Raw genomic sequence first — 24,765 nt, forward strand, 5'->3', positions numbered from 1 at the left:
TTCACGCAGCAGCCTTCTGGCTTTCTGTTTAATTGAAGAAAAGCCCAAGTCCCTTGTCCTCGATGGCACCCGGAGAAGGAAGCAGCGGTCCTGGTCCCCAGCAACATTTCCCTCTCTTGTACTGTGGAAAACTTTCATAGCTGGAATCACTAGGATGTTGTGGGTTTTATGGGTTGTTTTCTCCTGATGTGTTGCCTGCATGTGTGGCTGGCAGCCACAGATGTAGGTAGAATGTCAGGAGAAAATACTACCTCAGGTACATGGTCATTACAAGCCGGAAGCCACAACTTCCTAGTTTCCCTCTCTTGCTTGAACAAAGTCAACAATGCCCTGGCCTGCATTGAAATGTATTGCTCTGCAAATAGAATGTCTGCTCTCCCCATTAGGCCACTTCTCATAGCACAAGGGGGGGGGGGGAGGAGGAGGAGGAACTGGAGCTGAGGACACCAAGAAGAGGCTGGACTAACTCCCTGGCAACCCACACTAAAAGGGGGAGGAGGTCTGTTCAATGGGCTGCTTTGCAGCTCCACTGATATTTAAGCAAAAAGAGAGTGTGACAAGAGCCAGCTCAAGCAACCAAGGCTGATTATATTTCAGAGGCTCATTTTTGCTGAATCTCGGCGGTGGAGGGGCAGCCTGCAGCTCCCGCTTTTGACATGAGTAGACCTGGGTCCTCCAGCCTTTTTGGGCCTGCAGGCACCAATGGAACGTACAGAAGAAGCGTACAGCACCAGCAGCCAAATGCTAAAAGGGCCATTGCAGGAGATGCAGCCAAATGTTAAACCTCGCGGCATATATAGGGAATCCCTGTTACTTGAATGGCACTAATAGAAGAGGAGGAGGAGTTTGGATTTATATCCCCCCTTACTCTCCTGTAAGGAGACTCAAAGAGGCTTACAATCTCCTTTCCCTTCTCCCCCGCCCACAACAAACACCCGGTGAGGTGGGTGAAGTAGCTGAGAAAAGAAAACTCCAAAAGACTGTGACTAGCCCAAGGTCACCCAGCTGGCATGTGTTGGAGTGCACAAGCTAATCTGGTTCTGTTGGGGTGAGCCAGCCTCACCCAGCAGAGCTTCAGACAGAGCACGGGAATGCCTGCGCCATCTGGGCAGGTGAGCTCACCTGTCACAAGACCCCCATGACTCACGGTCATGGGATGCCCTGGACAAAGGGACAAAAGGTGCATACCCCCAGGTATGGATTAGGCCCACACAGGAACACTTCCTCCCGCCGTCGCAGTCCCTACTTGACTCATATCACCTCAGTTCACCCTGCTCTCCCACCTCCCGAAGACCCGCCTCCCGAAAGCCCTAATAAAAGGTGCCGGGACCCGTAGCTTTCGACAGATTAGCCACTTGGAAGCTTCTCTCCTGACGGATGATATCACTGTGTCCAGCCTCTTTCCTTGCAACCTTACATGGGGCCAACTTCAGGTTCCCCAGAGAAGCCTCCACAGCTCAAGTAGCAGAGCAGGGACTCAAACCGGGTTCCTCCAGATTAAAGTGCACCTGCTCTTAACTACTATACCACGCTGGCTCTACACCACCACGCTGCCCCCTGCAGCAGCAGCTGTCTACAGTGAACGCCAAGGGAAGCACTGCTGAGTGCCCGAGGGCCTGAGGCACTATGCTCTGCCAGGGAGAGCAGTGAGTACATTGCCAGGGAGCTTTTCTGCCAAAGAAGGAATTTTCTTTTGGAAATCCTGGCTTTTCTTCTTATCCAGTAAAAACCAAACCCACCAAAGTCAAGATTTGCACAAACAGAAAGGGGAAAAAAGAATTAGAAGGAGCTTTTTTATTACAATGCAATAGTCATATTCCGAAAAGGGACTTCTGCCCCCATACAGCCACAGTTGTTTATGTTTTTTAAATTAAGTATCTAACTTGCAGCTAACAAAATATCAGCCCTACCCAGTTCCCCCCCCCAAAAAAAAGTTCAACTGCACAGTGTGCATTATACCCCGCTATGCCTTCCTCCTCCTTTTCTTTATATATATATATATATAAATGTGTGTGTATATATATATATTTATATAACTTTGCAATGCACCTTCTATGCCATTATGAAGTCTGGCACCAACATGTTATTACGAATTGTAATAGAAAGGTCCATACTTTTCTGCCACTAGAAAACAAATACTAAAAAAGAGAGAGAGAGAGGGAGGGTTGAAAATGTAAATTTGAAGCATCAGAATTATAGCTGGAATTTTGTCTTGTGTTTTAATCCATTTTATTTTTTTAAAAAAAACACAAAACCTCTTATTCCTCTGGTCCCTTCTGCTCAACAAACCTAAATTGCACACTGCTCCTAGATAGGCAAAGAGGGAAAAAATTCTTTTGAGAAAAAGGAGTCACTGAAGAAAAATCCAAAATATTGTTTTGTAAAAATTATTGTCCTTTGCTTTGACCTCTTCTACAAATGACTCACCCCTGTTCCCACTTGTGGACTGTTCAGAAGGATATCAAGACATTCTTTTGGTTTCAACTGTCCGGTCACTCTAAGGGCTGAGATCACTGCATGTCCAAGGCAAGACAGCTGGACACAGATTTGCAGTTTACAAAAGAGCCAAACCTGTGTTCATTTGCCCCATTTCTTCCGACAGTGGCCAGATCATCACACTGGTTCATAATTTATTACTGGACTGAGAAGAAAAAAATAAAATATGGCCATCAGACCTATTGCTTCCTTGGGAATCACAGGGGGTGGTGCCGGGGAGGGAGAAAAAGGGCCGCTGATCTGCCCTCGCCAATTTTGTCTGCTATTGCTGGGTTCCAGTTCCTAATTTCTTTCCACGCATGGGAAGAAGTATACTCTTGATCGCTACCGACCATCGTACAATCGACCAAAACAACCCCAACAAACAAAAAGAAACAACCCCCCCCCCCCAAATAACTATAAATGGAAGGCAGGGATGGGATCGAGAAGCAGCTCAGAGCGCCCGTCTTTTCTCTGTGCTAGTGCTGATTGAAAAACAAAACAAAAACATCAGCCCCCCAAAACTAAAAAAGAAATACATAAACAGAGGGAAAAAAGAAGAATCGACGAGATTGCTCTCCCCTCTCCAAGCCAGCCTTTGCCACAAGGATCTGGTAGCCTCCCGCATCATTGCTGTTCCTGCCCCCCCCTCCCCCAAAAAGTGTTCCTTCCACCCTGTGGAATGTGAGGCAGCCTTCAGCAGGGCTGACCAAAAACCCCCGAAGCCTCCCTGCCATCCCCCTCCCCCCCGGGGCAAATCCAGCTAGGCTCAAAAGCAGATTTTCCACTGCAAGGTGGAAAGGGGTGGGGGTGGGGGGAGGCAGAGAAAGGCAGCAGATTCAAATGGGGGAGAGGTGAGGGATTACGAAAAGTCGAAGTCTCCCACTAAAGGCAGAGGCTCCTCGTTATTTCCAAGTGGCAGACTGCGGGATGGATCGTGGTGGGATCATATCCAGGAGGTACTCGCGCTGGCGGTCCACGGCCGAAGAAGTTGATTTGTGCACGGCGAGGCCAGGGCTCAATGACGAGTGAAGCTCCTTTGGAAAAGAGAAGATGTAAGAAACAGGTGAGCTTTACCGGCACAGGAGACTGAAAAGAGACATCAACAGACATCAGAGATTTAAAAACACACTTCTCTAATTACTCCATCACCCTCACCTGGACGGCCCAGGCTTGCCTGATCCCATCAGATGTCAGAAGCTAAGCAGGGTCGCTTGACCCTGGACAGCATTTGGATGGGAAAGCACCAAAAAAAGGATGGTCTTTCTGTACCAACAGCAAATGGCAAACCACCTCCGAACATCTCATCTTGAAAACTCTACAGGGTCACCTGTGACCTAACTTTCCACTGGCAGCTACATTACAATAGTATTTTAACCCTATAGCACTGACCATAGTAACTGCCTTCAGTGGTCCTGACCTGGATGGGCCAGGCGAGCCACAGCTGGCCCTGGTTAATATTTGAATGGGAGACCAGGAGGGCTACACAGAGGCAGGCAACGGCAAACCACCTCTCGGCATCTCTCGCCTTGGAAAGTCCAAGGGGGTGCAGTAGGTGGGCTGGGACTTGATAGTACTTTCCAAATATTCTATCGCTGGCCGGGCCGATGCAGGCAGGAGCTCTCAGGAGTCTCAATGGTCAGGGCTTCTGGGGACGAAGGCACATCTTCCCTCCATACCGTGGCGCAAATGAACGTATCACCACCTTGGCCTCCCATGGATATGGAAAAGGGGGGATGTTTGCCATCTGTTGCAGCTATTGCTGTATGATTTTATTATATTTTTGCTATGGTTGCTTTTATTATTTTATGGTTTGCCACCCTGACCCCTGTGGGGGAGGGTGGGATACAAATTGAAAATATACATAAATATATAAATGTATTTGTCATCTATCTATATAAAAATCTATCAGTGCATTTTTCTGCTGACAGGTAATCTCCCAAACTACTGGACCAATTGCTTTTGAGAATTTTCACACTAGCGCATTCAGCGTGCGTGTGGCCAGGTTTCCATACTGTTTCCACACCTCCTGTTGTGTACATGCCACACCTGTGACAGTTGGAACCACAGTTCTGTTCCGCAACAGCGCCATCTGCTGGCCGTCAAAGTAACACCCTCTGATACAAGGGAAACAACCATGCCTTCCTTGAAAACCGCTGCCAACTGGGAAGTGAAAAAAAGATGGGGCCCGCCATCTGGACATGGCCCTGCACCCACCCTAGTGGAGGGAAGGGGAAGGTGAGGGGGGGGAGGGGTCCGGGGTTTCTGTGGGACCAAGCGGCTCTGAAATTTGAACGCCGCGTAGCTCATGCCTCTCAGGATGTTTTAAGCTAGGTTATTTGCCTGCAAGGGAAGGGAGTGAAAAGAAGACAGAGGGGCCGCCACCTGGACGCATGGCCCACCCACCCTGGCAGAGGAAGGGGAGCGTTAGGGGAGGGGCCGAGGCCCGAGGCTATGCAAGGGAACATGGGAGAGAGGGAGGGGAGTGAGGGGCCCCCCCTTGCCCCTCCCCTGCAAGCGTGTGCAATGACACATGTTCGAACCGCCGGTTAAGCTTCCCTCTTTTCTTTCTTTTTTCACTTCACCAGACTGAGCCACAGCAGCCGTGGCCAGACCCGGCTAGTGATATATAGAAAAGAAAGGTTCGCAAGAGGGTCATCTTCAAGTTAGCAGAAGTTTGCCAACACAGCAAGGCCGGGAGACCCAGTCGCAGTCTAGAATGGCAGGGGTGCCAGGGAACCTCTTGAAATATCCAGATGTTCCAGGAACTACAATTCCCCATCCCAGCCTCTTCGTCAGCATGGCCAGACTGGCTGATTCAGGGAATTGTAGTTGAGGCCCTGAACATATCCCTGAGAGAGCCGCAGGTTCCCGCTTCTACCCCTGATCCCTAGGAACAAGAGAGTAACCCAGTTAACCTTTAACGTGTTTGGTGAGTTCAACAGTAACTCTAGACCAATGAGAGGCTGATGCCGGGGCGGGGGAAAGTATCCTGTTGGCTGTATGGGCATTGTATTGTATATGCTAAGTTCAGTAAGTTGAGAGTGAGTCTAAGTTCTGTGTTTTCACTGTGTTCTGCTGAAGAGTTCTGAAGAGTTCTATAGTCTTGTATAGCATAGACTTGTGTAACCTTGCAAAAGTAAAACCTTCCTATGGAAATAACATCTTGTGTGGAGAGTATTCTTTTCCAAGTGTGCTAGGAGGCTGCAGTGAGTGCAAGAAGACTACTAGACCTTCTCATCTTACCAGAGCAGCTCCACTTTAAACTCTGCTGAAAGTATTGTCGACGGCCGGAATCACTGGAGTGTTGTGGGGTTTCCAAGCTGTATGGCCGTGTTCCAGTAGCATTTTCTCCTGCATCTTCAGAGGATGTGATGGTAGTAGAGCAAGTGGAGTATATATACTCCACTTTTTACTACCATCAGATCCTCTGAAGATGCAGGAGAAAATGCTACTGGAACACGGCCATACAGCCCGGAAACCCCACAGCACTCTAAATATATAAATATAAATAAATGTTGTGAAAAATATGTTGTGAAAAATAAATGTTGTGAAAAGATATCTGGGTCTTGGACCTCTGCACCCTAGAAGCTCTGACAAATCCTCTGTTACACCCAGAAAAGGATGGCCCTGTCCAGTTAACGCAACAGCACATCTCTGTGGCTGACACATTCCACGCCCTTCGTGCAGGTGCTCAAGCACTCCTCGCTGCACCCTGACCCTGCCAAGGGGGCCAGAATTAGTCACACAGGCAGGCTGGGTTGTAAAATCAGAGATCTGCATCCAGACTTTTCGTTCTGTCATTTGGTTTCAGCTACTTCATTGCGAGAGGCTGTGAGCGCTCCCTTGCCAGAAAGAGGTCTTCAACAGGATGGCTGAAAGCAACAGGGGACCTGTGGCAGTGCGGACCCGTATTTGGCAGCCTGGTGTGCAGGAAGAGGAAGTGAAATGCTCCAGCTCACCAGATTCTTCACCTGAGGACCTCAGAGCCCCCTGCCCCATCTATCACACAGACACAGACAAAAAGGCAAATATTGCACAAACAGGGACCAGGCGTCGCAATAAGTAACTGATCTGAACAATCAATTTAAACACGTTCCGCTGACTAAATGGCCCAGGCCCTCTAATTAAATTAGGGCAGACAGTGTTTAAAACATTTTTTTTAAAGGCACGCATACCCCAACAAAGAAGGTGGGCAGTGAGCCACCATCTTAGGGAAGGGCTTGCCACCAACCCGCTCGTGGGAGCAATGCCTCTTAGCTGCCTGGCAGCCGTGCAGATACAACTTTGCTTGCAATCCATCATGCGTGATGCGGGAAGGATTTATTGCACCCTGTCTGCTGGAACTCGCTTGTGAGAAAGCCTGCACAGGACTGCACTGACGGGCCATTTAAAATCCTGGTTGCAGAACGACTGCTGGGTGCTACGATGCGGTGCTGTTCGCATTCAAGCAGCAGGTTCTCCTCCTCGCCCTCTTCCCCCCTTTTTGATATGGACAGAGAAACTACAACCCCCCTCCCTGCCAGGATTCTGAGAGGTCCCATTCTATGCTTGAAGTACACATTGCAAAGAGGGAGGGAGGGAGGGAGGGAGGGAAGAGAGAAGCTGACGGGAAGAGCCAAGAGAAGCACCCTGTGCACCCAGAAGTTGGTTTTTGAGTTGCTGGCCGAACAAGGGAGTGCGGCCAGCGGTGACAAGAGAAGAGCGAGCCATCTACCTGCGTCGGTGAGAGTCTTCTTCCAACTGCAAGCACCGCCTTTCCCGGTGGGCCTCTGAGCACGCTTACCTTGCCTGCCACCAAGCACGGCCACGCCGGACGCGTTCTGCAACTTGGGCGACGGGCTAAATGCATGCAAGACTCCACGGGGGGTGCTGGCGCTTCGAGGCAGCTGGCCAGAGGTCTGCGGAGGAACCAGGGAGAGAAAGGTGGCATCAGTCCTGAACACAATATCTGTACTAGCTGCGGTCCACGCCAGGGGCCTCGGCCTGCTCTCTGTGGCTTCCCTTTGCATTTGTTCAGCACTTGCAACGATCAACAACAATCCCCAGACATTAACTGGCCTCAACCTCTTATGTTCTGCTTCAAGCACCAATTTGCACTCATATAGCGCCTTGCATTGATCACCGGCTCTTCCCAGATGTCAGTCACACAACTAGCAGCTAAAGAGAACCAGCCTCTGCCTGTTCTGCTTTGCTTCCGACCCCCCTTTGCACGTACACAGTGCTTGCAGGGATCAACCACTCTTCCGAGTTGGAATCACCCAGCACAACAGAGGCGTAGCAAGGAGAAAAAGCACCCGGTGCACTCGTGTGTCCTCCGCCCCTGCCACGCCCCCACAGTGCTGCATGCCCGGTGCGTTGCATGCCCCCCCCCCCCCTTGAAGCCTGTGCAGCACAAGTTCCTCAGACTGGGAAACTCATTGACTTGGTTTGTAAGACAAGCTGCCAAGTACTTTTTCCTGTTAAACTGACTGCAACCTACAATGGCCTGTTCTTGGGCTGGCTCGTTTTTCGGCTGAATTGTTTAAATAGCGCTGGTTTCATTGACTGTGTTCATGGGCAGCCGTCCCCTGCACAGGCCACCTTCGGGCAGCTCATCAAGTGCAGACACATGAAATCTCCCCACAGCTTCCATGACCACCCACCGGCCATAAACGGCACAAAACCACCGCAACACAAATATGGCTTCCAGCTGCATGAAATGGCAGTAAAACAATTTAGGGAAGAGACATAAAGATGTCCGAGTGCCGGCAGGCCACCAGCAGCTCTTTAAAGGACTGGGAGGGGCCACCTTTCAGTCCAGAGCCTGGCTCTGCAGAAGTGTTTTGGCACCTACCGGGGGGGGGGGGGGGGGAAGACAGGCCCCCCAGGGAGGGGGAACCTCAGGAGAAAAGGCATTCCCAGCGGCTCCGCCATGGATTTCTCATGGTCTATAAATGACCACCATCAGAATTCTTTCTCCCTGAGAAGAAGTTCAGAAATAGCCACTAATCAATCAAGGATTTGACATAAGAGTTTGGACCCCCCCCCTTCTCTCCTGTAGGAGACTCAAATGGGCTTACAATCTCCTTTCCCTCCCCTCACAACAAACACCCGGGCATGTGTTGGAGTGCACAAGATAATCTAGTTCCCCAGATAAGCCTCCACAGCTCAAGTGGCAGAGCGGGGAATCAAACCTGATTCTCCAGATAAGAGTGCACCTGCTCTTAACCACTACGCCACTGCTGCTCCTTGTCTTACAAACCAAGTGGATCAGGGAGGACAATAAAAATATTGCCGTAATCCAGCATGTGTTCCTGCAGCTGGCCAGAGAATGCTGCAAGGGGCAGGACTGAGCCGGGGGGTGTTCCCCCTTGGCGAGTCCCCCGGGCGACCTACGGGCTGCCTCTGGGGCCTCTCTGGAAGTATCTGAGCGGCCGCCGGCGGAGCGGGGGTGCAAGTCTGGCCCAGCAGCCCCACCTGCTTGAGAGCATGATGCTGCTGGGTAAGTGGGTCAGGCTTGGTCTGCCCGGGGGAAGCAGCCTGCTGCAGTATCCGCTGCTCGATCTCCTGCTCTTGCTGCAGGGCCTTGACGAAGGCGGCCTTCAGGCGGGTGGTGTGCTCGGCCTTCAGCGCCCTCTTCTGGTTGGAGGACATGCAGGTCTCGCACATGATCATCCCCCGCTTCTCTTCCCTCCAGCGGCAGGTGAAGTCCGTCTTGCACTGGACGCAGGTGTAGGGCTCCTGGGAGGAGGGGGCGACCGACATTTTGCCTGGAGGGGGGACAAGGCAGAGAGTCAGCCCAGCTGCTGGGAAGGGGGGGGGCCCTGAAGCCACGGAGAATGGTGGGGAGACCCTTAAGAACTAACTCAAGAACACTTTTTGCCCACTTTTGGTTATTTACCCCTCTCTGCAGCTTGCCTTCTGTGGAAACAATTTCTAACAATAAAAGGGCTTGATACCAAAAATGACTGATGGAACATCAGAAGGAGCCTGCTGGATCAGACCAGAGTCCATCTAGTCCGGCACTCTGCTACTCGCAGTGGCCCACCAGGTGCCTTTGGGAGCTCACATGCAGGAGGTGAAAGCAATGGCCTTCTGCTGCTGCTGTTCCCCAGCACCTGGTCTGCTAAGGCATTTGCAATCTCAGATCAAGGAGGATCAAGATTGGTAGCCATAAATCGACTTCTCCTCCATAAATCTGTCCAAGCCCCTTTTAAAGCTATCCAGGTGAGCGGCCATCACCTCCTCCTGTGGCAGCATATTCCAAACACCAAACACGCGTTGCATGAAGAAATGTTTCCCTTTGATTAGTCCTAATTCTTCCCCCCAGCATTTTCAATGGATGCCCCCTGGTTTTCGTTTTGTGAGAAAGAGAGAAAAATTTCTCTGTGTTAATATTTTCTATCCCATGCATAATTTTATAGACTTCAATCATATCCCCCCTCAGCCGTCTCCTCTCCAAACTAAAGAGTCTCAAACGCTGCAGCTTCTCTTCATAAGGAAGGTGATCCAGTTGCTCAATCATCCTCATTGCCCTTCTCTGCACTTTTTCTATCTCTTCGATATCCTTTTTGAGATGTGGCAACCAGAACTGAACACAGCACTCCAATAGACTACAATTCCCATCATCACCTGCCAGCATCACCAATTGGCCATGCTGGCAGGGGATGATGGGAATTGTAGTCCATGAACATTTGGAGTGCCATAGGTTCGCCACCACGGATATCAGGGCATGACAATCTTTGCAGTTTTATGATCAATTCCTTTCCTAATTATCCTCAGCATAGAGTTTGCCTTTTTCACAGCTGCCATGCATTGAGTTGACATTCCCATGGAACTATCGACTATCAGTTAACCGCTTTATTTACTGTCTTGTATTTCCTAAGATTAATGGGCCCCTGGACTTCTGCTTTCTATTGAGAACAAGATTTGAGTCCAGCGGCACTTAAGAAGGCGGGAAAAGAATGGGAAAGCTGAGCCCTGGGGGAGAGTTCCTTTCTGCGGCATATGGGTGGGTCTGCTCTCAAGTTTGGGCAGAGATGAGGGGGCTGGCAGGTAGGAACAGATGAGGGGGCTGGCAGGTAGGAACAGCCAGTGAGGGAGTTGGTGGGGCAAAGAGGTGTCAGGACCATGCCTGTCAGTATCTTGATGTCTTGCTGTGTGTGATTTGCAATTGTTTTCCTGTTTCCCTCTTCCCTTCCTAGCAATCTCCTGTCAGCAATCTCATGGCGCCAGCCCATCTCCAAAGAGGCGTGAAAGGTTCCCAGGTCTTTTGTAGATTTGTAGTAGAAACTGTAGTGGACATTTGGTGTGGGGCGAAACCAGATTAAAAGATATAAGTCCTGGATCTGAGCTCTCTAGCTCAGATCCTGCTATACATTGTTACTCTTCGCATCACCTGGACTAAACTGCTTTTGGACTTTCCTGTGGTCTCTGTTACTTCCACGTTCGAGAGTCTGACAAGAGGCAGGCAAAGCAGCACAGCAATCAGATGCGCGTGCAAGAAACAAAGACTATCCTGAAATTACAGTTGATCTCCAGGTGACAGACCAGTTCCCCTGCAGACAACGGCCACCCCCCCTTCCTCGTGGTGTTCCCCTGCAGTGCCCCCCCCACCTTACTGCAAAGAGCAGCTGGCTGGAAAAGCAGCCTGTGGAACTACACTTCCCAGGAGACCTTGCGAGGCCCAACTCCTGCAGAGGCCTCCCTGGGGGTGGGAAGAGGGCTGTTGTGGTTTCTGCTCCTGCAGCACCAGCAGGCTGCTCCGGGCTGCCGGGCCAGGCAGGGCAAGGGGGACTGCAATGTGACCCCAATGGTTTGCGCCTGGGGCGTCCCCCCCGCCCCACTGCAGCTCTGTGACTGTTTCCTGGGCCCCACAAGCTTTCTGTTTCAACCATGCAAGTTCTAGACCCTAAAATACACTTATGAGGGGTCTGAACAAGGCCCTGCTAGAACCAGAAGACTGAGCAGGGGCCAGCAGTGACTGGGACAAGAAAGGGCCTTCAGTTCCACTGTATGGTGTCAGGGGGGTCATATTCAGGTGACTGAGATGCATTCCTACCTCATTGTAACTGCTTTACACCACAAATGAAATGCTGCTAAAACAGGAACCATACTGCTAAATGTTACCACTGCCATCTGGGGCATTCTTTCCTTGATCTTTACTTTATGGCTTCACATGCTTTGGAGATAACTAGGCTTTCCCTGACACCCTGATCCCATGGGAAACAGAGTCTTATCCGTTATCTTGTGATGGCAGGAAGCCAGGTGGCTTTCTCTTGTTATCTGCTGGCGACTGAGGCACCTCAGCTCCAGTGACTGTTTTTCACAATTACTTGGGAAAGCGGGGGGGGGGGGGGGGTTCGCAATGGGATCAAGGGGATGGCAAAGGTCAGGCTTGTCAGAACTGGCTTTACCAAGCTTTGGTGATCTGACGCTTATCAATAAACGCTGCTGATCAACACCACAGAGTCCGTTTCTTGGCTTCAGGTTCGAAACCTGACACCATCTTAGCTGGCCTCCCTTTCCTTTGTATTGATTCTGGTATGTTTGTGTGATAGAGGGGCTGGAAGAAACTATTTTCAGTTTAAATTATTCCACCCTGATTGGATTTTTAGGCAAAATGATGCATTGTATATGTTTTCACTGAATGCGTTGGAAGCTTCTCTGAGCCTGCCATGTCAGGGAGAGCAGGATTAAAATGGAAGAAATTAAATAAATAATTGGGGGAACCCCTAACGGTTCAAGCTGATCCCCCTGACCTTGACTCTCCAGGAGATTCTGCACCACCTCTTCCAGCCCAACCAGGTAAATGAACTCGTTGTTGGCTGCGCTGGGCAGGAAGTTCATTTCGGGTGCCGGAGGTTTGGGCGGGGGGATCTCCAGGAGGGTCTTCTCCAGCTGCTTCCGTAGGGCCAGCTTTGCTGCTGCTTGCCGGCTGGCAGGAGAGTCGTTGGAGTTGATGATGGAGGCCACACTGGTCGCGGTGGCTGCGGCGTTCGCCTGGGCCGACGTCACTGCTGTGCCTTTGAGGGAAGTCGGCGAGGCCTTGGAAGGAAAAAGGGGGGGAAGGGTCATGATTCCAGCAAGGGGCAACCTCAGCTTGGCAAAAGCGGGCAGCTCCCAACCCCTGAATTGTTGCAAAGAAGTTGCTACAGAAGCAGGGCCCAAAGTTCCGACACGCTTCTCCCACCAGCGCAGTTAAAGTGAGAGGCACACCTCACTCCTGCAACCAAGACAGTTTACTTTGGGGATGTGTTGAAAACAAAACAAAAAGTCCCCAACCCTCAGAGAGGGTGATCCATTATTTTTGTGTGGTGGACGGATCCAGACATCTGGAGGAGAGGATTCTAATGGAGCAACTCATACAGAGATGTAACAGTCAGCCTCTTCTTTTGCTACCTGCATCAGGAGGAACTGGATGGTTTGGTCAAATGGCATATGTGGGGGGATATGGCAAAATCACGCTTTCCAAAGTGGAAGGGAGGCAAGTCCAAGTGGTGACTCATGCAGAGGCACAACATGGGTGGCCTTCTGGCGGGGCAGATACTGTGTCCATGTGAGTAACTGACTGCGTCGTTTATACCCAATGCAGACACACGGAAGAATGATCTGCTTCTGGTAAAAGATAAGCCAGTCAGGGACTCATGTAGAGATGCAACTACCAGAGAAAATTACTACAGACCAGCCTGTACAAGCCTTAGAATGACAGGGCTGCACTGTGACGTTGATACCCTGGCTTCCAGTCGCAGCTGTTCTTGCCAGCCGTGGCCTCCTTCAACTCACCTGTGGGATGTTGACCAAGAGGCTTGCATTGGGGACGCTGGCAACGCGGATCAGGCCCTGCTGTATGATCCGCTGGCCCTGTATCTGCACGCTGGGGACGGAGGCCCGTGGGGCCAGGAGCAGCGGAGGGGGCCCTGAGGCGGAGTGCTGGCGAATGTTGTGGATTTGCTGAGGAGACATAGAAATGGGCTGATATAGATGAGGTCCACAGAAGGAGGGGTGGTCAGACGACCGGGGGTGGGGGTGGGTGGGGAGCAAGGAAAGAGGAACGACGTGTGATGGGAGTAACAGAAGAGACAGGGCGGTATAAAAGTCAAATTAACAACAACAACAACGCTTGAATAACACAGCAGCACACACACAAAACCCCCACTAACTGGGGCTTCAGTTTAACAGTGAGGCATAATATTTCCATGAGGAGAGACTGCAAATGCTGTACAATTTTGTGCTGTGATGGCAATCCCTGAGATTAACCCCAACCAGGTTTAGCTGGCACTAATCCCTAATCCCTTAACCAGGTTTAGATGGAGCAGAACCAAATGTTAAAAAGTAACCAGGATGGTTTATAGATTATAGATGCATGAGAATTAAACCAGCTCTTTCAACAAAGTGTGTGCAAAACCTGGTTCCTAGCTAAAAACAATCACACTTAACCATGGTGATGGCATAACACTAACAAGGGGAGGGAGAAAGAAAATCTGCATGGAAAAGAAGAGGGAAAATGCAAGAGTCTGGAAGAGATTGGGGAAAATCTGGTGCGGCTCCAAGCAGCAAGGAAGTCCCCCCCCTCCCCCGAAAAATATGTTCTTCTTTGGGGAGCAAAAATGTGTTCTTCTTTGGACTTATGCCCCCCACTTGCCATATGCAAAGCAGGAAGCTCAGGTGCCTCCCACCTTGATTACCTAGCCAATCAAGCCTCTCAGGGAAAGAAGAAGAGAATCAAGGCAAGTTGGAGAACAGAAAACAACTCACCTGTGCTCCTCGGACGAGAGGGGGCATGACTATTTGTGTGTTTTGCTGAGAACTCAGCTTTGAAGAGGTTTGCTGCCCACCACGGATCAACGGGGGAGGAATAACAGTCCCAGAAATACGGGAAGAATTCTGCATTAGATTATGGAGGAAGAGAAGAAAACCCATTTTTCTTTTGTGAATGGCAGGAAGGCATTTTGATCCTCCTATTCTAACCAGCAAGCTGAAGTCTTTCAGCAGACCAGTCCCTGCCAAAGTGCACGCAAGGAGAAGCACCCCAGGAGAAAGCATGAATGGCCATGGAGGAGAGGAAGCGGGGTTCTGCCCTTCATTCCTCCGGGCCTGCCAAGTCTTAGCCTCATGTGCAGCTGGAGCAGGATCAGCTGCCCTTGGAGGAGGCTGCCTCGTTGCATCTCTGCATGACTAAGGTTCTACGCCTTCCCCACAGAACTATGGCTTGTGCAGAATCACAGCAGATGGAAGAGTGGGACATGCTGCGTATTTCTTTCGGCTCTGGGGGTGGGGACAAACACATTCATTAAAAAAACTGGAGAAAAACAGGGGTTGCTTCAATGTATTGTCAAAGGCTTTCACGGCCAGATTCAACTGGCTATTGTGGGTTTTCCGGGCTGTGTGGCCTTGGTCTGGTAGATCTTCGCCTGCATCTGTGGCTGGCACCTTCAGAGGTGTATCACAGAGAGAAGTGTGTTACACACTGCGTCCAGTGAGAAGGGAATGTTTAGAGGGGTATATACTGCAATCAACCGCACCTTTGCATAGCAAGTTCCACCCAAACACTCACTGATTGGTTCCCCGCCCTGGGACATGGACAACGTACACCCCACTAAAATCCCCTTCTCCCTGGACACAGCGTGTGACTGACTCCCCTCTGCGGTACACCTCTGAAGGTGCTGGCCACAGATACAGGAACAAGATCTACCAGACCACGACCACGCAGCCCGGAACACCCACAACAACCAGATGTTGCTTCAGTTCCCTGTGGATGCTGGACTAAGGAACTCAAGAAGTCCCCCAATTCATAGAAGAGGTCCTGCAATCCTCCCCCCCACCCAAAAAAAAGTGGGTTACTCATGCAAATGTTTTTCTGGCGCAAACCAGAACTGGCTTTCCCTGTTACTTTTAAGGGAGGATAGGGAGTTTTTTCCCCTTTCTGCAGATAATCGGAGGCAAATGCATCCCTGCTGCTTCATCTCCAAACAATCTGGCACACTCAGAGCAGAGCAAGAGGCCTCCTCCTTCCTTCCTTTATACTGACCTGAAGGACAGATGACTTGCTGGAAGTGAGGGTCTGCGTTCCCCGCACCAACGGCGGAGGGGTGGCCACAGCATTTCCTGAGGAGCCAGCAGGCTGCAAGAGGCCAGTGTGGGGAGAAACAACGGAGGCATCAATCCACGAACAGTGAATGAAACACAAATGCCTATGAGAAGGAGGGCAGCCACGTGGGCCGCCTGGTTTCTGTGACTGCAGGAAGCGCTGATGCCCACCCTCCTGTGCTCGGGGGATCCTGCCTCTGCACAAGGAGGTTCCACTCCTCTTGGGCCTCCAAAGAGCAGCTCTGGCTGAACGGATCCAGGCAGGCGAGCATCTTGTCTCTAATTGTGGGCAGCCGGATACCCCCAGTAGGAAGCTCTGCGGTCGAGGAAGCCAATGGCAACGGCTTACCCGTTGGGGGGCAGCCCTCCCCAGTGTTTGGTGCCTTAGAGGCAAGCTGCTCCCATTCACCAGAGATTTCATTTTACTAACGTGACCGACAGCTCTCCATGGCTAGTAGCCCTCTTGCAACAGAACAGCTGTTCAGTTCAGGAGTCCATAGGGTAATACTGAATGGCCCAGGCTAGGGTGGTTTCATCAGGCCCGGGGAAGTGCAGGGCTGCTCCGCCGAGACAGGCAAAAGCAAACGACCCCGGAATGCCTTGGAAGCCCACAGGGTCACTGGAAGGGGGCTGAAGTGGGAAGGCACTTCCCTCCCCTTCCAGGAAGGCTCTTATGAAGAACTCGGCACACTGCAGGGAGGAGGGCGGTCCGACCTGTCTGGATTAGCCAGGATTGCTACACAACCTCAGGCCATGCAGGGTCTTATCTACCTCCAAATAGCAAATGCTGGAGACAGGTAATACCCTCACCTGTCTGTGGCATTCTGGAAACATCAGGCCGGCCAGTGTTGGGAACAGAAAGTTGAAGAAGAGTTTGGATTTACATCCCCCTTTCTCTCCTGTAAAGAGACTCAAAGGGGCTTACAATCTCCTTTCCTTTCCTTTCCCTTCCACCCCACCCCCACAAACACGCTGTGAGGTGGGTGGGGCTGAGAGAGCTCCGAAGAACTGTGACTCGCCCAAGGTCACCCAGCTGACATGTGTTGGAGCACACAAGCTAATCTGGTTCCCCAGATAAGCCTCCACAGCGCAAGCGGCAGAGTGGGGAATCAAACCCAGTTCTCCAGATTAGAGTGCACCTGCTCTTAATCACTCCACCATGCTGGCTCTTGATAGCTGGACTAGAAAGACCTTTGGTCTCATCCAGGCCAACTGTTCATCAACACTCGTTAGTCAAAAGTGCCAGGTTGGACCTCCATGTTTTGAAGCCGTGTACCTCCGAAATACAGATGCAGGAATAAAATTATTCCACTTTTCCAGATACAATTAGGATAAAATTATTCCACTTTTCCAGATACAAACAGTTTTGAAGTTTTACACATGGCCTGGCTTGTAAAAACGTCATAGGAAAAAGAAGGATGAGAGGCCCGCCCCCCCGTACCTTCTGAGCCGTCACCTCTTTCTGTATCTGACTCTGCCGGAGCTTTTTCAACAGCACCAGTTTTGCTTCTTCTAACCGCAGCTCTTCCTTCAGCTGCTTGATCATTCTCTCCCGCTCTTCAGGACTGCTTTTCTGCAGAGCCGGATGAGAGGAAGGAAGGTGGGGAGGGGAGAGAGAGAAGAAGAAAGAGGAAAGTCTCAGTTCAGGGTAGCAAGCGAGAACGGAGAGAATCAAGTGTGCAAGTGAGGAAGTAAAGGACAGACCAAAATTCAAGTCCGGCAGCACCTTACAGACTGACAAGATTGTCCAGGTGTGTGGCTTTGAAGAAGTCTAGGGTTCCTTTGTTAGGCAGAAGTGGGAATGGAGGTCTTTGAATCCCAACATCCACATGGGGGATCCCCATTTCCACTTGTATCTGACAAAAGGAGATCTGACTCTTGAAAGCCTGGACCATCTTGCTGGTCTTTAAGGTGCTACCAGATGTTATTTTGGCTTTTCTGCTGCAGACCAACATGGTTACCCCCTGAAAGTATACAAGGTGGGGTGGGCGGGGAGGCATCTGTGTGGCTTTCAAGGAATCATAGGAAGCAAAGAAGAAAAAAACCACAGTCATTTCCAGGAGAAGGCCCTGACGGCTGTGCTAAGATGGGTAGAATATTTTAAAGGCGGTAGGGGAACTTTGGGCAACTGAGTAGTGTAGAGATGGAGAGGGAAGGGATTTGCAATTGGTTGACTGACCAAACTCAAAGGGTGCTTATGAATGGCTCATCTTCATCCTGGAGAGAAGTGACTAGTGGGGTGTCACCGGGATCTGTCCTGGGCCCAGTGCTATTCAATATTTTTATCAACAACTTGGATGATGGAATAGAGGGCATGCTAGTCAAATTTGCAGATGACACCAAATTAGAAGGGGTTGCTAATACCCCAGAGGACAGAGTCAGAATTCAAAATGATCTGGGCAGATTAGAGAGCTGGGCCAAAGCCAACAAAATGAATTTCAACAGAGATCAATGTAAGATTCTACACTTAGGCAGAAAAAAATGAAATGCTCAGATATAGGATGGGGGACACCTGGCTTGACAACACTACATGCGAAAGGGATCTGGGAGTCTTAGCAGACCACAAACTGAACATGAGTCAGCAGTGTGATGTGGTGGCCAAGAAAGCCAATGCGATTCCGGGCTGTATCAATAGGAGTATAGTGTCTAGATTGAGAGATGTAATTGTACCTCTCTATTCTGCATTGGGTACAATTGTGGGCACCGCAATTCAAGAAGGATATTGACAAGCTGGAATGGGTCCAGAGGAGGGCGACCAAAATGGTCAAAGGTCTGGAATCCATGCCCTACGAGGAGAGGCTTAGGGCGCTGCGTATGTTTAGTTTGGTGAAGAGAAGGTTAAGAGATGACAGGATAGCCGTGTTTAGATGTTTGAAGGGATGTCATGTTAGTGAGGGAGACTAGGACCAGGAGTCATGGGCTCAAGGTGAAGGAAAAGAAATTCCACCTAAACATCAGGAAGAACTTTCTAACTGTCAAGGCTCTTCGACAGTGAAAATCACTGCCTGAATTCACTGAGTTGTGGAGTCTCCTTCTTGGGAGGTTTTTAAGGAGAAGGCTGGATGGCCATCTGTCAGGGGTGCTTCGTGTGTTCCGGCATGGCAGGGGGTTGGACGATGGCCCTTGGGGTCTCTTCCAGCTTATGGTTTTATGACTATGCCAAGGGAAGGGATGTTTAGAAGGCAAGATCCAAAAATTTTGGACCGAGTCCAGCAAAGCAAGGGAAGGATCGCAAAGGGCTCCAGCAGCCGAGTGGTGTATCTAGTTGGAAGCTTTTTGGTTGGCAACGTGACATGGGCAGGCCAGAAAAGTTCTGGGAGACAACCACAGCATGAACTGGCAGCTCAGCTGAAAGGACTGGGCAGATACTTTTGCCGTTCTGGACAGGGAACGGCACAATGGGAGACTCTGGCAGATCGAATGTGGGTCAACCAAGAAAGGGAGGAACAGCTCACAGTCAAGCAACTGCTGGCTGGACCAACAGATCCTGTTGAACATTCATGTGCCGCCGTATGCAGTGCAGGAGGAACGGACGGTTCATGCCCCCCCCCCCCCCCGCATCTGGACTCACCATCAACACTTCTGCGCTGGTCTCTTTGATTGGAATTTTTGTCAGCCCATTCATTCTGGGACTTGATGGCTCGTTGTCCGAGAGGACTATTACATCGGGTGATGGGACTCTCCGCTCTTGCTTGGCATCACTGCAGGCGGCCCAGAAGAGAAAGAACGGCATCAGCCAACCCTCAGCCACATCCATATTTCATTTCAAGTCAGTTTGCAGGTTTTTCCAGTGGCCTGTGTGTGGCGGCTATTAGACGTGATGTGGAAGGGACAACTGAAGAGATTTATCCAAACAGGCAAATCATGTCCACTTTTGATTTGCACTTTGTATTGTTGGAAGACACTTGCATTACTTGGATGCAGTCATCTGCTTCTGAAATTCTTAGCACAGAGCCAGACTTCCCGCATAAAGGCACGCAAGCCACTGAAAATTTCCGAACAAAACACTCCTGACAAGAGACGGCACAGATTCCCCTGAGCCCAAGAAGGTCAACTGCATCCAGCAGCAACTCCCCAAAGACTCAGCTTTCTAGGTTTTTCCCAGCCCTTTTAAGCTTGATGTCGTTGACTTTGTGCAGGCAGAAACATCAAGCGTATTGGCCACTGTGTTCAGCCAAAGGAAGCCTCTCACACGTTCCTAACTGCTACAAAAATGTGTTAGGCTCTCGCTGAAAACGTACACACAGGCTCAAGGGCCACACGTGGTTGGGAGGTCTTGTGTGTGTTGTGCAGCCTGGCCCTTAGGGGTTTTTAGATCATCAGCCCTCGTCCTGGAGTTGGCATTCTGATTCCCCCTTCCCCCCACCATGGGAATCCTCTCATCACTTCCCTGAGGGCACCAAGCAAGATTTCGGGGTGGCAGGCTGGAAGATTCCGGGGTGGTATTGGACTGGAAAACTGAGACAGTGTGCTGGCGCCCCCCCCCCCCCCCCCGGAAGTTTGCTCATGGTGGCAAGCCGTTGTGATGCAATGGGGAAAGTTCCCTGCAAGGTGGTGCAAATGCCACCTTTTAGCCCATAGAGACACCTCTCCCCAATACTTATGTGGTCCCATAGGGGGTGCGGACATCGGTATGGGGTCACCTCCTTTGCTTCAGTGGAGATCTCTAACAGCATTCTATTGTCGAAGGCTTTCACAGCCAGCAATGGTGGCGAACCTATGGCACTCCAGATGTTCATGGACTACAATTCCCATCAGCTCCTGCCAGCATGGCCAATTGGCAGGGGCTGATGGGATTTGTACTTCATGAACATCTGGAGTGCCATAGGTTCGCCACCACGGCACTAGAGTGTTGCAGGTTGTTTGCCCATGTTCCGGCAGCATTTTCTCCTGACGTTTCACCTGCATCTGTAGCTGGCATCTTCAGAGGATCTCTTCTCTCCCTACAGCCCGGAAAACCCATAACACTCTAACAAACAGCATTCTCTGAGCAACCATTTATTTATTCAAAATGTTTATCAGCTGCCTTTCTTCCTCGCAGAACTCGTGGCTTCCAATACAAACATTATAAAAAAAAGCAATGAACAATTAAAAACCCAATGAAAAGTCAGCAATTTTAAATTCCAATTTAAAAAAGGGAAGAGAAGGAGAGTTGGATTTATACTCCGATTTTCTCTGCCTTTAAAGGAGTCTTAAAGTGGCTTACACTTTTCTTCCCCTCGTCACAACAGGTATCTTGTGAGGCAGGTGGGACTGAGAGAATTCTGAGAGAACTGTGACCGGCCCAAGGTCACCCAGCAGGAATGCAGAAGTGGGGAAACAAAACCAGTTCACCAGATTTGGGTCCACCTCTCATGTGCAGAAGCACGGAAACAACCCAGTTCTCAAATTAGAACCCACTGCTCTTGACCACCACACCACGATGGCTCTCAATTCGGGTTGTGGCCACCAATGAAAAACTAAACCAATCATATCCAGTCCTATATAAGACAGCCTTTAACTGCCTCTGAAGATTGACGGTGATGGGGCCAGGCCCCCCTCCCCGGCGAGGCTGCTCCAAACACTGAAAAGGCCCCCTCTGCTGTGCCTACCAGGCAGCCAGGAGGGCCCCTCCCCCTTAACCCCAGGACAGGGACGTGTGGGAGAAGATGATCCTCCAGGCCCCCTGGTCCCAAGCGGTGCAGTAGGTCTTGCCATGTTTCTGAAACACCGTAACAGTTCAGACGATTCTGATGGCTGGCTGCCATCCTTACCTTTGAGCCACAGGGACAATCCCAAACAGGAGGAGAAAGGTGGCCTCCATGCCCAGCTCATGGGCTTCCAGGCAGCTGGACACCGGGGCTAGGCCTCTACTAATCCAGCAAGCTGGTTCTTAAAATTCTAGTGGTACGGGACAGCTCGGAGGAGGGCGACACTCTCCCCCCCGCCCCCCCCGCAACCCCAGCTCCCGGAAGCACTGAACCAACAGCCTTCGGGCAAGTTCCACACACCTTACAAGATGATGAAGAGGAAGGAGAGACAGCTGTAATCATTCAAAGAGCCTCTAGAGGGCAGGCCAATACAAGCAAATTAGTTTTGGAAGTTTGAAGATTGCTGCCGGCCTGGGGGAAAGGGGGTCCCCTTCTTAAACTGCGTCAGACCCATGGATACGTGGGGGAAGTAAGAAAGCAAGAAAGAAAGAAAGAAAGAAAGAAAGAAAGAAAGAAAGAAAGAAAGAAAGAAAGGCTACCACGCAGGAGTGAAACTAAGACCTGGCATGCGGCAGAAGCACCCTTGCCACAGTACTGGGAAAGAGAGCTTTTAAAAAAGTAGTAGCATTCAACCCCCCTGCCCCAAAGGCAATCAAGAGAGATCAGGGCTCCCTGTGGGGAAAAAAAACCCATCCAAACCCACCATATTAGCAACCCAACAGCCAACAGTAATTCAAGGATACTGGCTTATATGGGCCACATTTATGTAGGGGTTACCAGGGAAGTCCCCTGACCACCAAGCTGGATTTTACTACGGTTAGGTACAAAGGCTCCTGGCCCTTGGAAAGCCACCATCAGCTCTGACAGAGCTTGACACCCATGTTTCTGGGGAAACTACAGCTGCAGGCACCCCAAGAAGTTTCGGGACCCCTCTCAGGGCCATTTCAAAGCAAACGCATTTGTGCATCCTTGTGCACTGACACAAGTAGTTCATGCCAGGGTGTGTGTGAGGTTTTCTCTGCCTGAAATCAATAGTTGGAACTTCCTTTGGCACCCCACTGGTCCTGCCTTCATCTCTTCTTGGCAAAGTTTTTTTTTAAAGCCTGGCACGCACAAGACGCTCCCGTGGGAGTGGAGGAGAAACGCGCCTGCCCAGCATCAAGTCTGACTGGGCAGAAATGATGCAGCACCCAAGCAGCCCTTCCAGTTTGCAAAGCAGGCCAGACGGCCAGATGCCAATCAGGACCCAAAGGGCCAGCGGGCTGCCCAAGCGGTCCTTGAGGGCCAGCCTCTCCCATTGGTCGCCCCCCCCCCCGCAAAACTTGACAGGCAGAACAAGCCCCTCCTGGCCCACACTCCCCTGCCCGCCCGTCCCCGTGAACTTCCTGGATTCTAACCAGGCCACCCCAGCAGTCACATGACCAAGGCACTCCCCTCCTCACACCGGTCATGTGACCCTTTTAACCGTTCCTTCCCACGTGGAAAGAGCCATGGCAACCAGGCAGTTGGAACCGGTTTCATGACACCAGGCAGCCTTCATTTTGTGGGGGGGGGGGGGGAGGAGGAGGAGGAGGCAGGCAGCGGAAGAAGGAAACGGAGCGGACCAGAGAAGTTTGAAGGAAGAACACCCCCCCACCCCCTTCACGTGCCCACAGAGGTCCTGCAGGGCTCCTATCAAAACAGTGTGCAGCAATGCAGGGTTAGGTCTGGTGCATCTTCAATTGCACGGAAGCCCTTGCGGATCCAGTGGGGTTTACTCTCGAGTCAGAATGCGCAGGGCTGCCTTTTCTGGCCTTTAAAATGGGATGCCGTTTATAGTTACAGCGAGTGGAAGGGCTGGCGAAGAAGGAAGCAGCCACGGGCGTTTGCCACAGGAAACACACGTGTGGTAAACTCTGCATGGCTTTGCAGTAGTGCCTGCCGATTGACAGTCTGAGCTCATGGCCGGAGCGCTGCACTAGGATCCAGGAAACCTGGGTTCAAATTACCTGGGGTGCTGGGATTAAGTGGAGGAGGGGAAAGCAAGAGAGGCTGACCCAAACTCCTCAGAACAGGAGGAAATATTGCAAGAAGGACCAGAGGTTTAAGAGTGGCGGCTTCTGAACCTCCGGGGTTCAGTCGAGGAGGGAGGAGTTCACACCAGGCAGAAGCAGACACAGACGTCACTCCCAGCGGACGCGCAAACGTTGCATCAGAACAGCACTGGGAGGCCAGAACCATCCCCACCAGCACCCTCTTTCACGGTGGCTGCTGCCCCACGCAGTCCAGGGGGGCCTTCGAGCGAGGCGTGGAAGCCAAAACGCTGACCCTTTGCAGCCTGGTATTCTGAGGAGCGCTTCCTCTAGTCTAGACACAGCAGCTCCATCACGGCGAGTGGTCATGGATGATCTCGGCCCTCGTGAATCTGTCTAATCCCACTTGGCCACGTAAAACTTGCCACCACCGCTACACCTTGTGGCAGAGAGTTCCACAAGTTTTGTACAGCATGAGAAAGAACTTCTCCTGGGGAAGTTCCCTTTTGGTGCGGGCATTTGTCAACTGCCTGGCTGAAATCGAGAGCCGGCCGTGATCACATCCCCATGTCGAAAGGATGACTGTGCCCCTGACTGCAGGCAGCCCACATCTGACGGCCCAATACTGGGGACAAACAACAAAAGAGAGGCCATCACCCAAGATTTCTAGAGGTGGTGGAACACAACTCTGCCCCAGCCAGGAAATCCCACCAACAGAGAAACAAGAATAAATAAATGGAATTTCAGCTGGCAGGAGCAGCAAATAGATGGCCTTCGCAGCCTGCCAGTTGAAAGAGCCTCTGACAGGCCAAGACCACGGACTCCTGGAGGAAGAAGAGGAAGGAGGAGGATGATGATGATTTTGGATTTATACCCCACCTTTCTCTCCTGTAAGGAGACTCAAAGGGGCTGACAATCTCCTTTCCCTTCCTCTCCCCACAACAGACATCTTGTGAGGTAGGTGGGGCTGAGAGAGTCCTGAGAGAACTGAGAGTCCCAAGGTCATCCAGCAGGAATGCAGGAGTGCGGAAACACATCTGGCTCATCAGATAAACCCCCACCACTCAGGTGGAGGCGTGGGGAATCAAAGCAGGTTAGACTGTGGGACTGATCCCGCACAGAAACTGCTTATGTATACAGTCACTGGACGGGACATATGCGAGGGCACTAAGCTGATTATGTGTACTATTCTGAGGGGAGAAGGAGATGCTTTCAATATATATTTACATATGTGTGTATGTATGTGTGTCTATATGTGTGTGTGTGTATATGTATGTGTGTGCACACGCACACACGCACACATTAAAGTGCTCCCTGCTGGAAGACAGCTAGCACACCAGGGTAAAAGTTTTGCCCAGTCTAGCTTTTGTTCGGCATTGTGTTATTACACACCAAAAAGCATGCAACTATTGGCTGAAACAGTACAGCCTCCTCTGCTGCTTCAGGACTCAGCCACCTTCTTCCACAGGGTCAGTCTCTCCTAGCACCGAAGAGGCAGCTGAAACCCTCGGACTGTC

General features: G+C 51.0%; 1 protein-coding gene across 7 annotated transcripts in view; it reads right to left on the reverse strand.

Annotated features, from left to right (window-relative positions):
• Positions 1-1,779: 1,779 nt before the first annotated feature.
• GATAD2A (GATA zinc finger domain containing 2A) overlaps positions 1,780-24,765 on the reverse strand; it is a 77,240-nt gene continuing 54,254 nt past the window's right edge. For 6 of the 7 annotated variants that reach the window (XM_048495745.1, XM_048495748.1, XM_048495747.1 and 3 more), the window contains 8 exons: positions 19,118-19,247; positions 16,988-17,119; positions 15,488-15,580; positions 14,215-14,343; positions 13,243-13,410; positions 12,219-12,504; positions 8,935-9,227; positions 5,954-7,376 (listed from right to left, as the gene is read on the reverse strand). In XM_048495745.1, coding sequence (XP_048351702.1) covers positions 6,777-7,376; positions 8,935-9,227; positions 12,219-12,504; positions 13,243-13,410; positions 14,215-14,343; positions 15,488-15,580; positions 16,988-17,119; positions 19,118-19,247 — 1,831 coding nt within the window. In that variant the 3' untranslated portion in view covers positions 5,954-6,776. Of the gene's footprint in view, positions 3,493-5,953; positions 7,377-8,934; positions 9,228-12,218; positions 12,505-13,242; positions 13,411-14,214; positions 14,344-15,487; positions 15,581-16,987; positions 17,120-19,117; positions 19,248-24,765 lie in introns of those variants that run through there. The other variant, XM_048495749.1, reaches the window with a different exon arrangement.

Source organism: Sphaerodactylus townsendi, linkage group LG05 (assembly GCF_021028975.2).
Source record: "Sphaerodactylus townsendi isolate TG3544 linkage group LG05, MPM_Stown_v2.3, whole genome shotgun sequence".
In the NCBI taxonomy this organism is placed as follows: domain Eukaryota; kingdom Metazoa; phylum Chordata; class Lepidosauria; order Squamata; family Sphaerodactylidae; genus Sphaerodactylus; species Sphaerodactylus townsendi.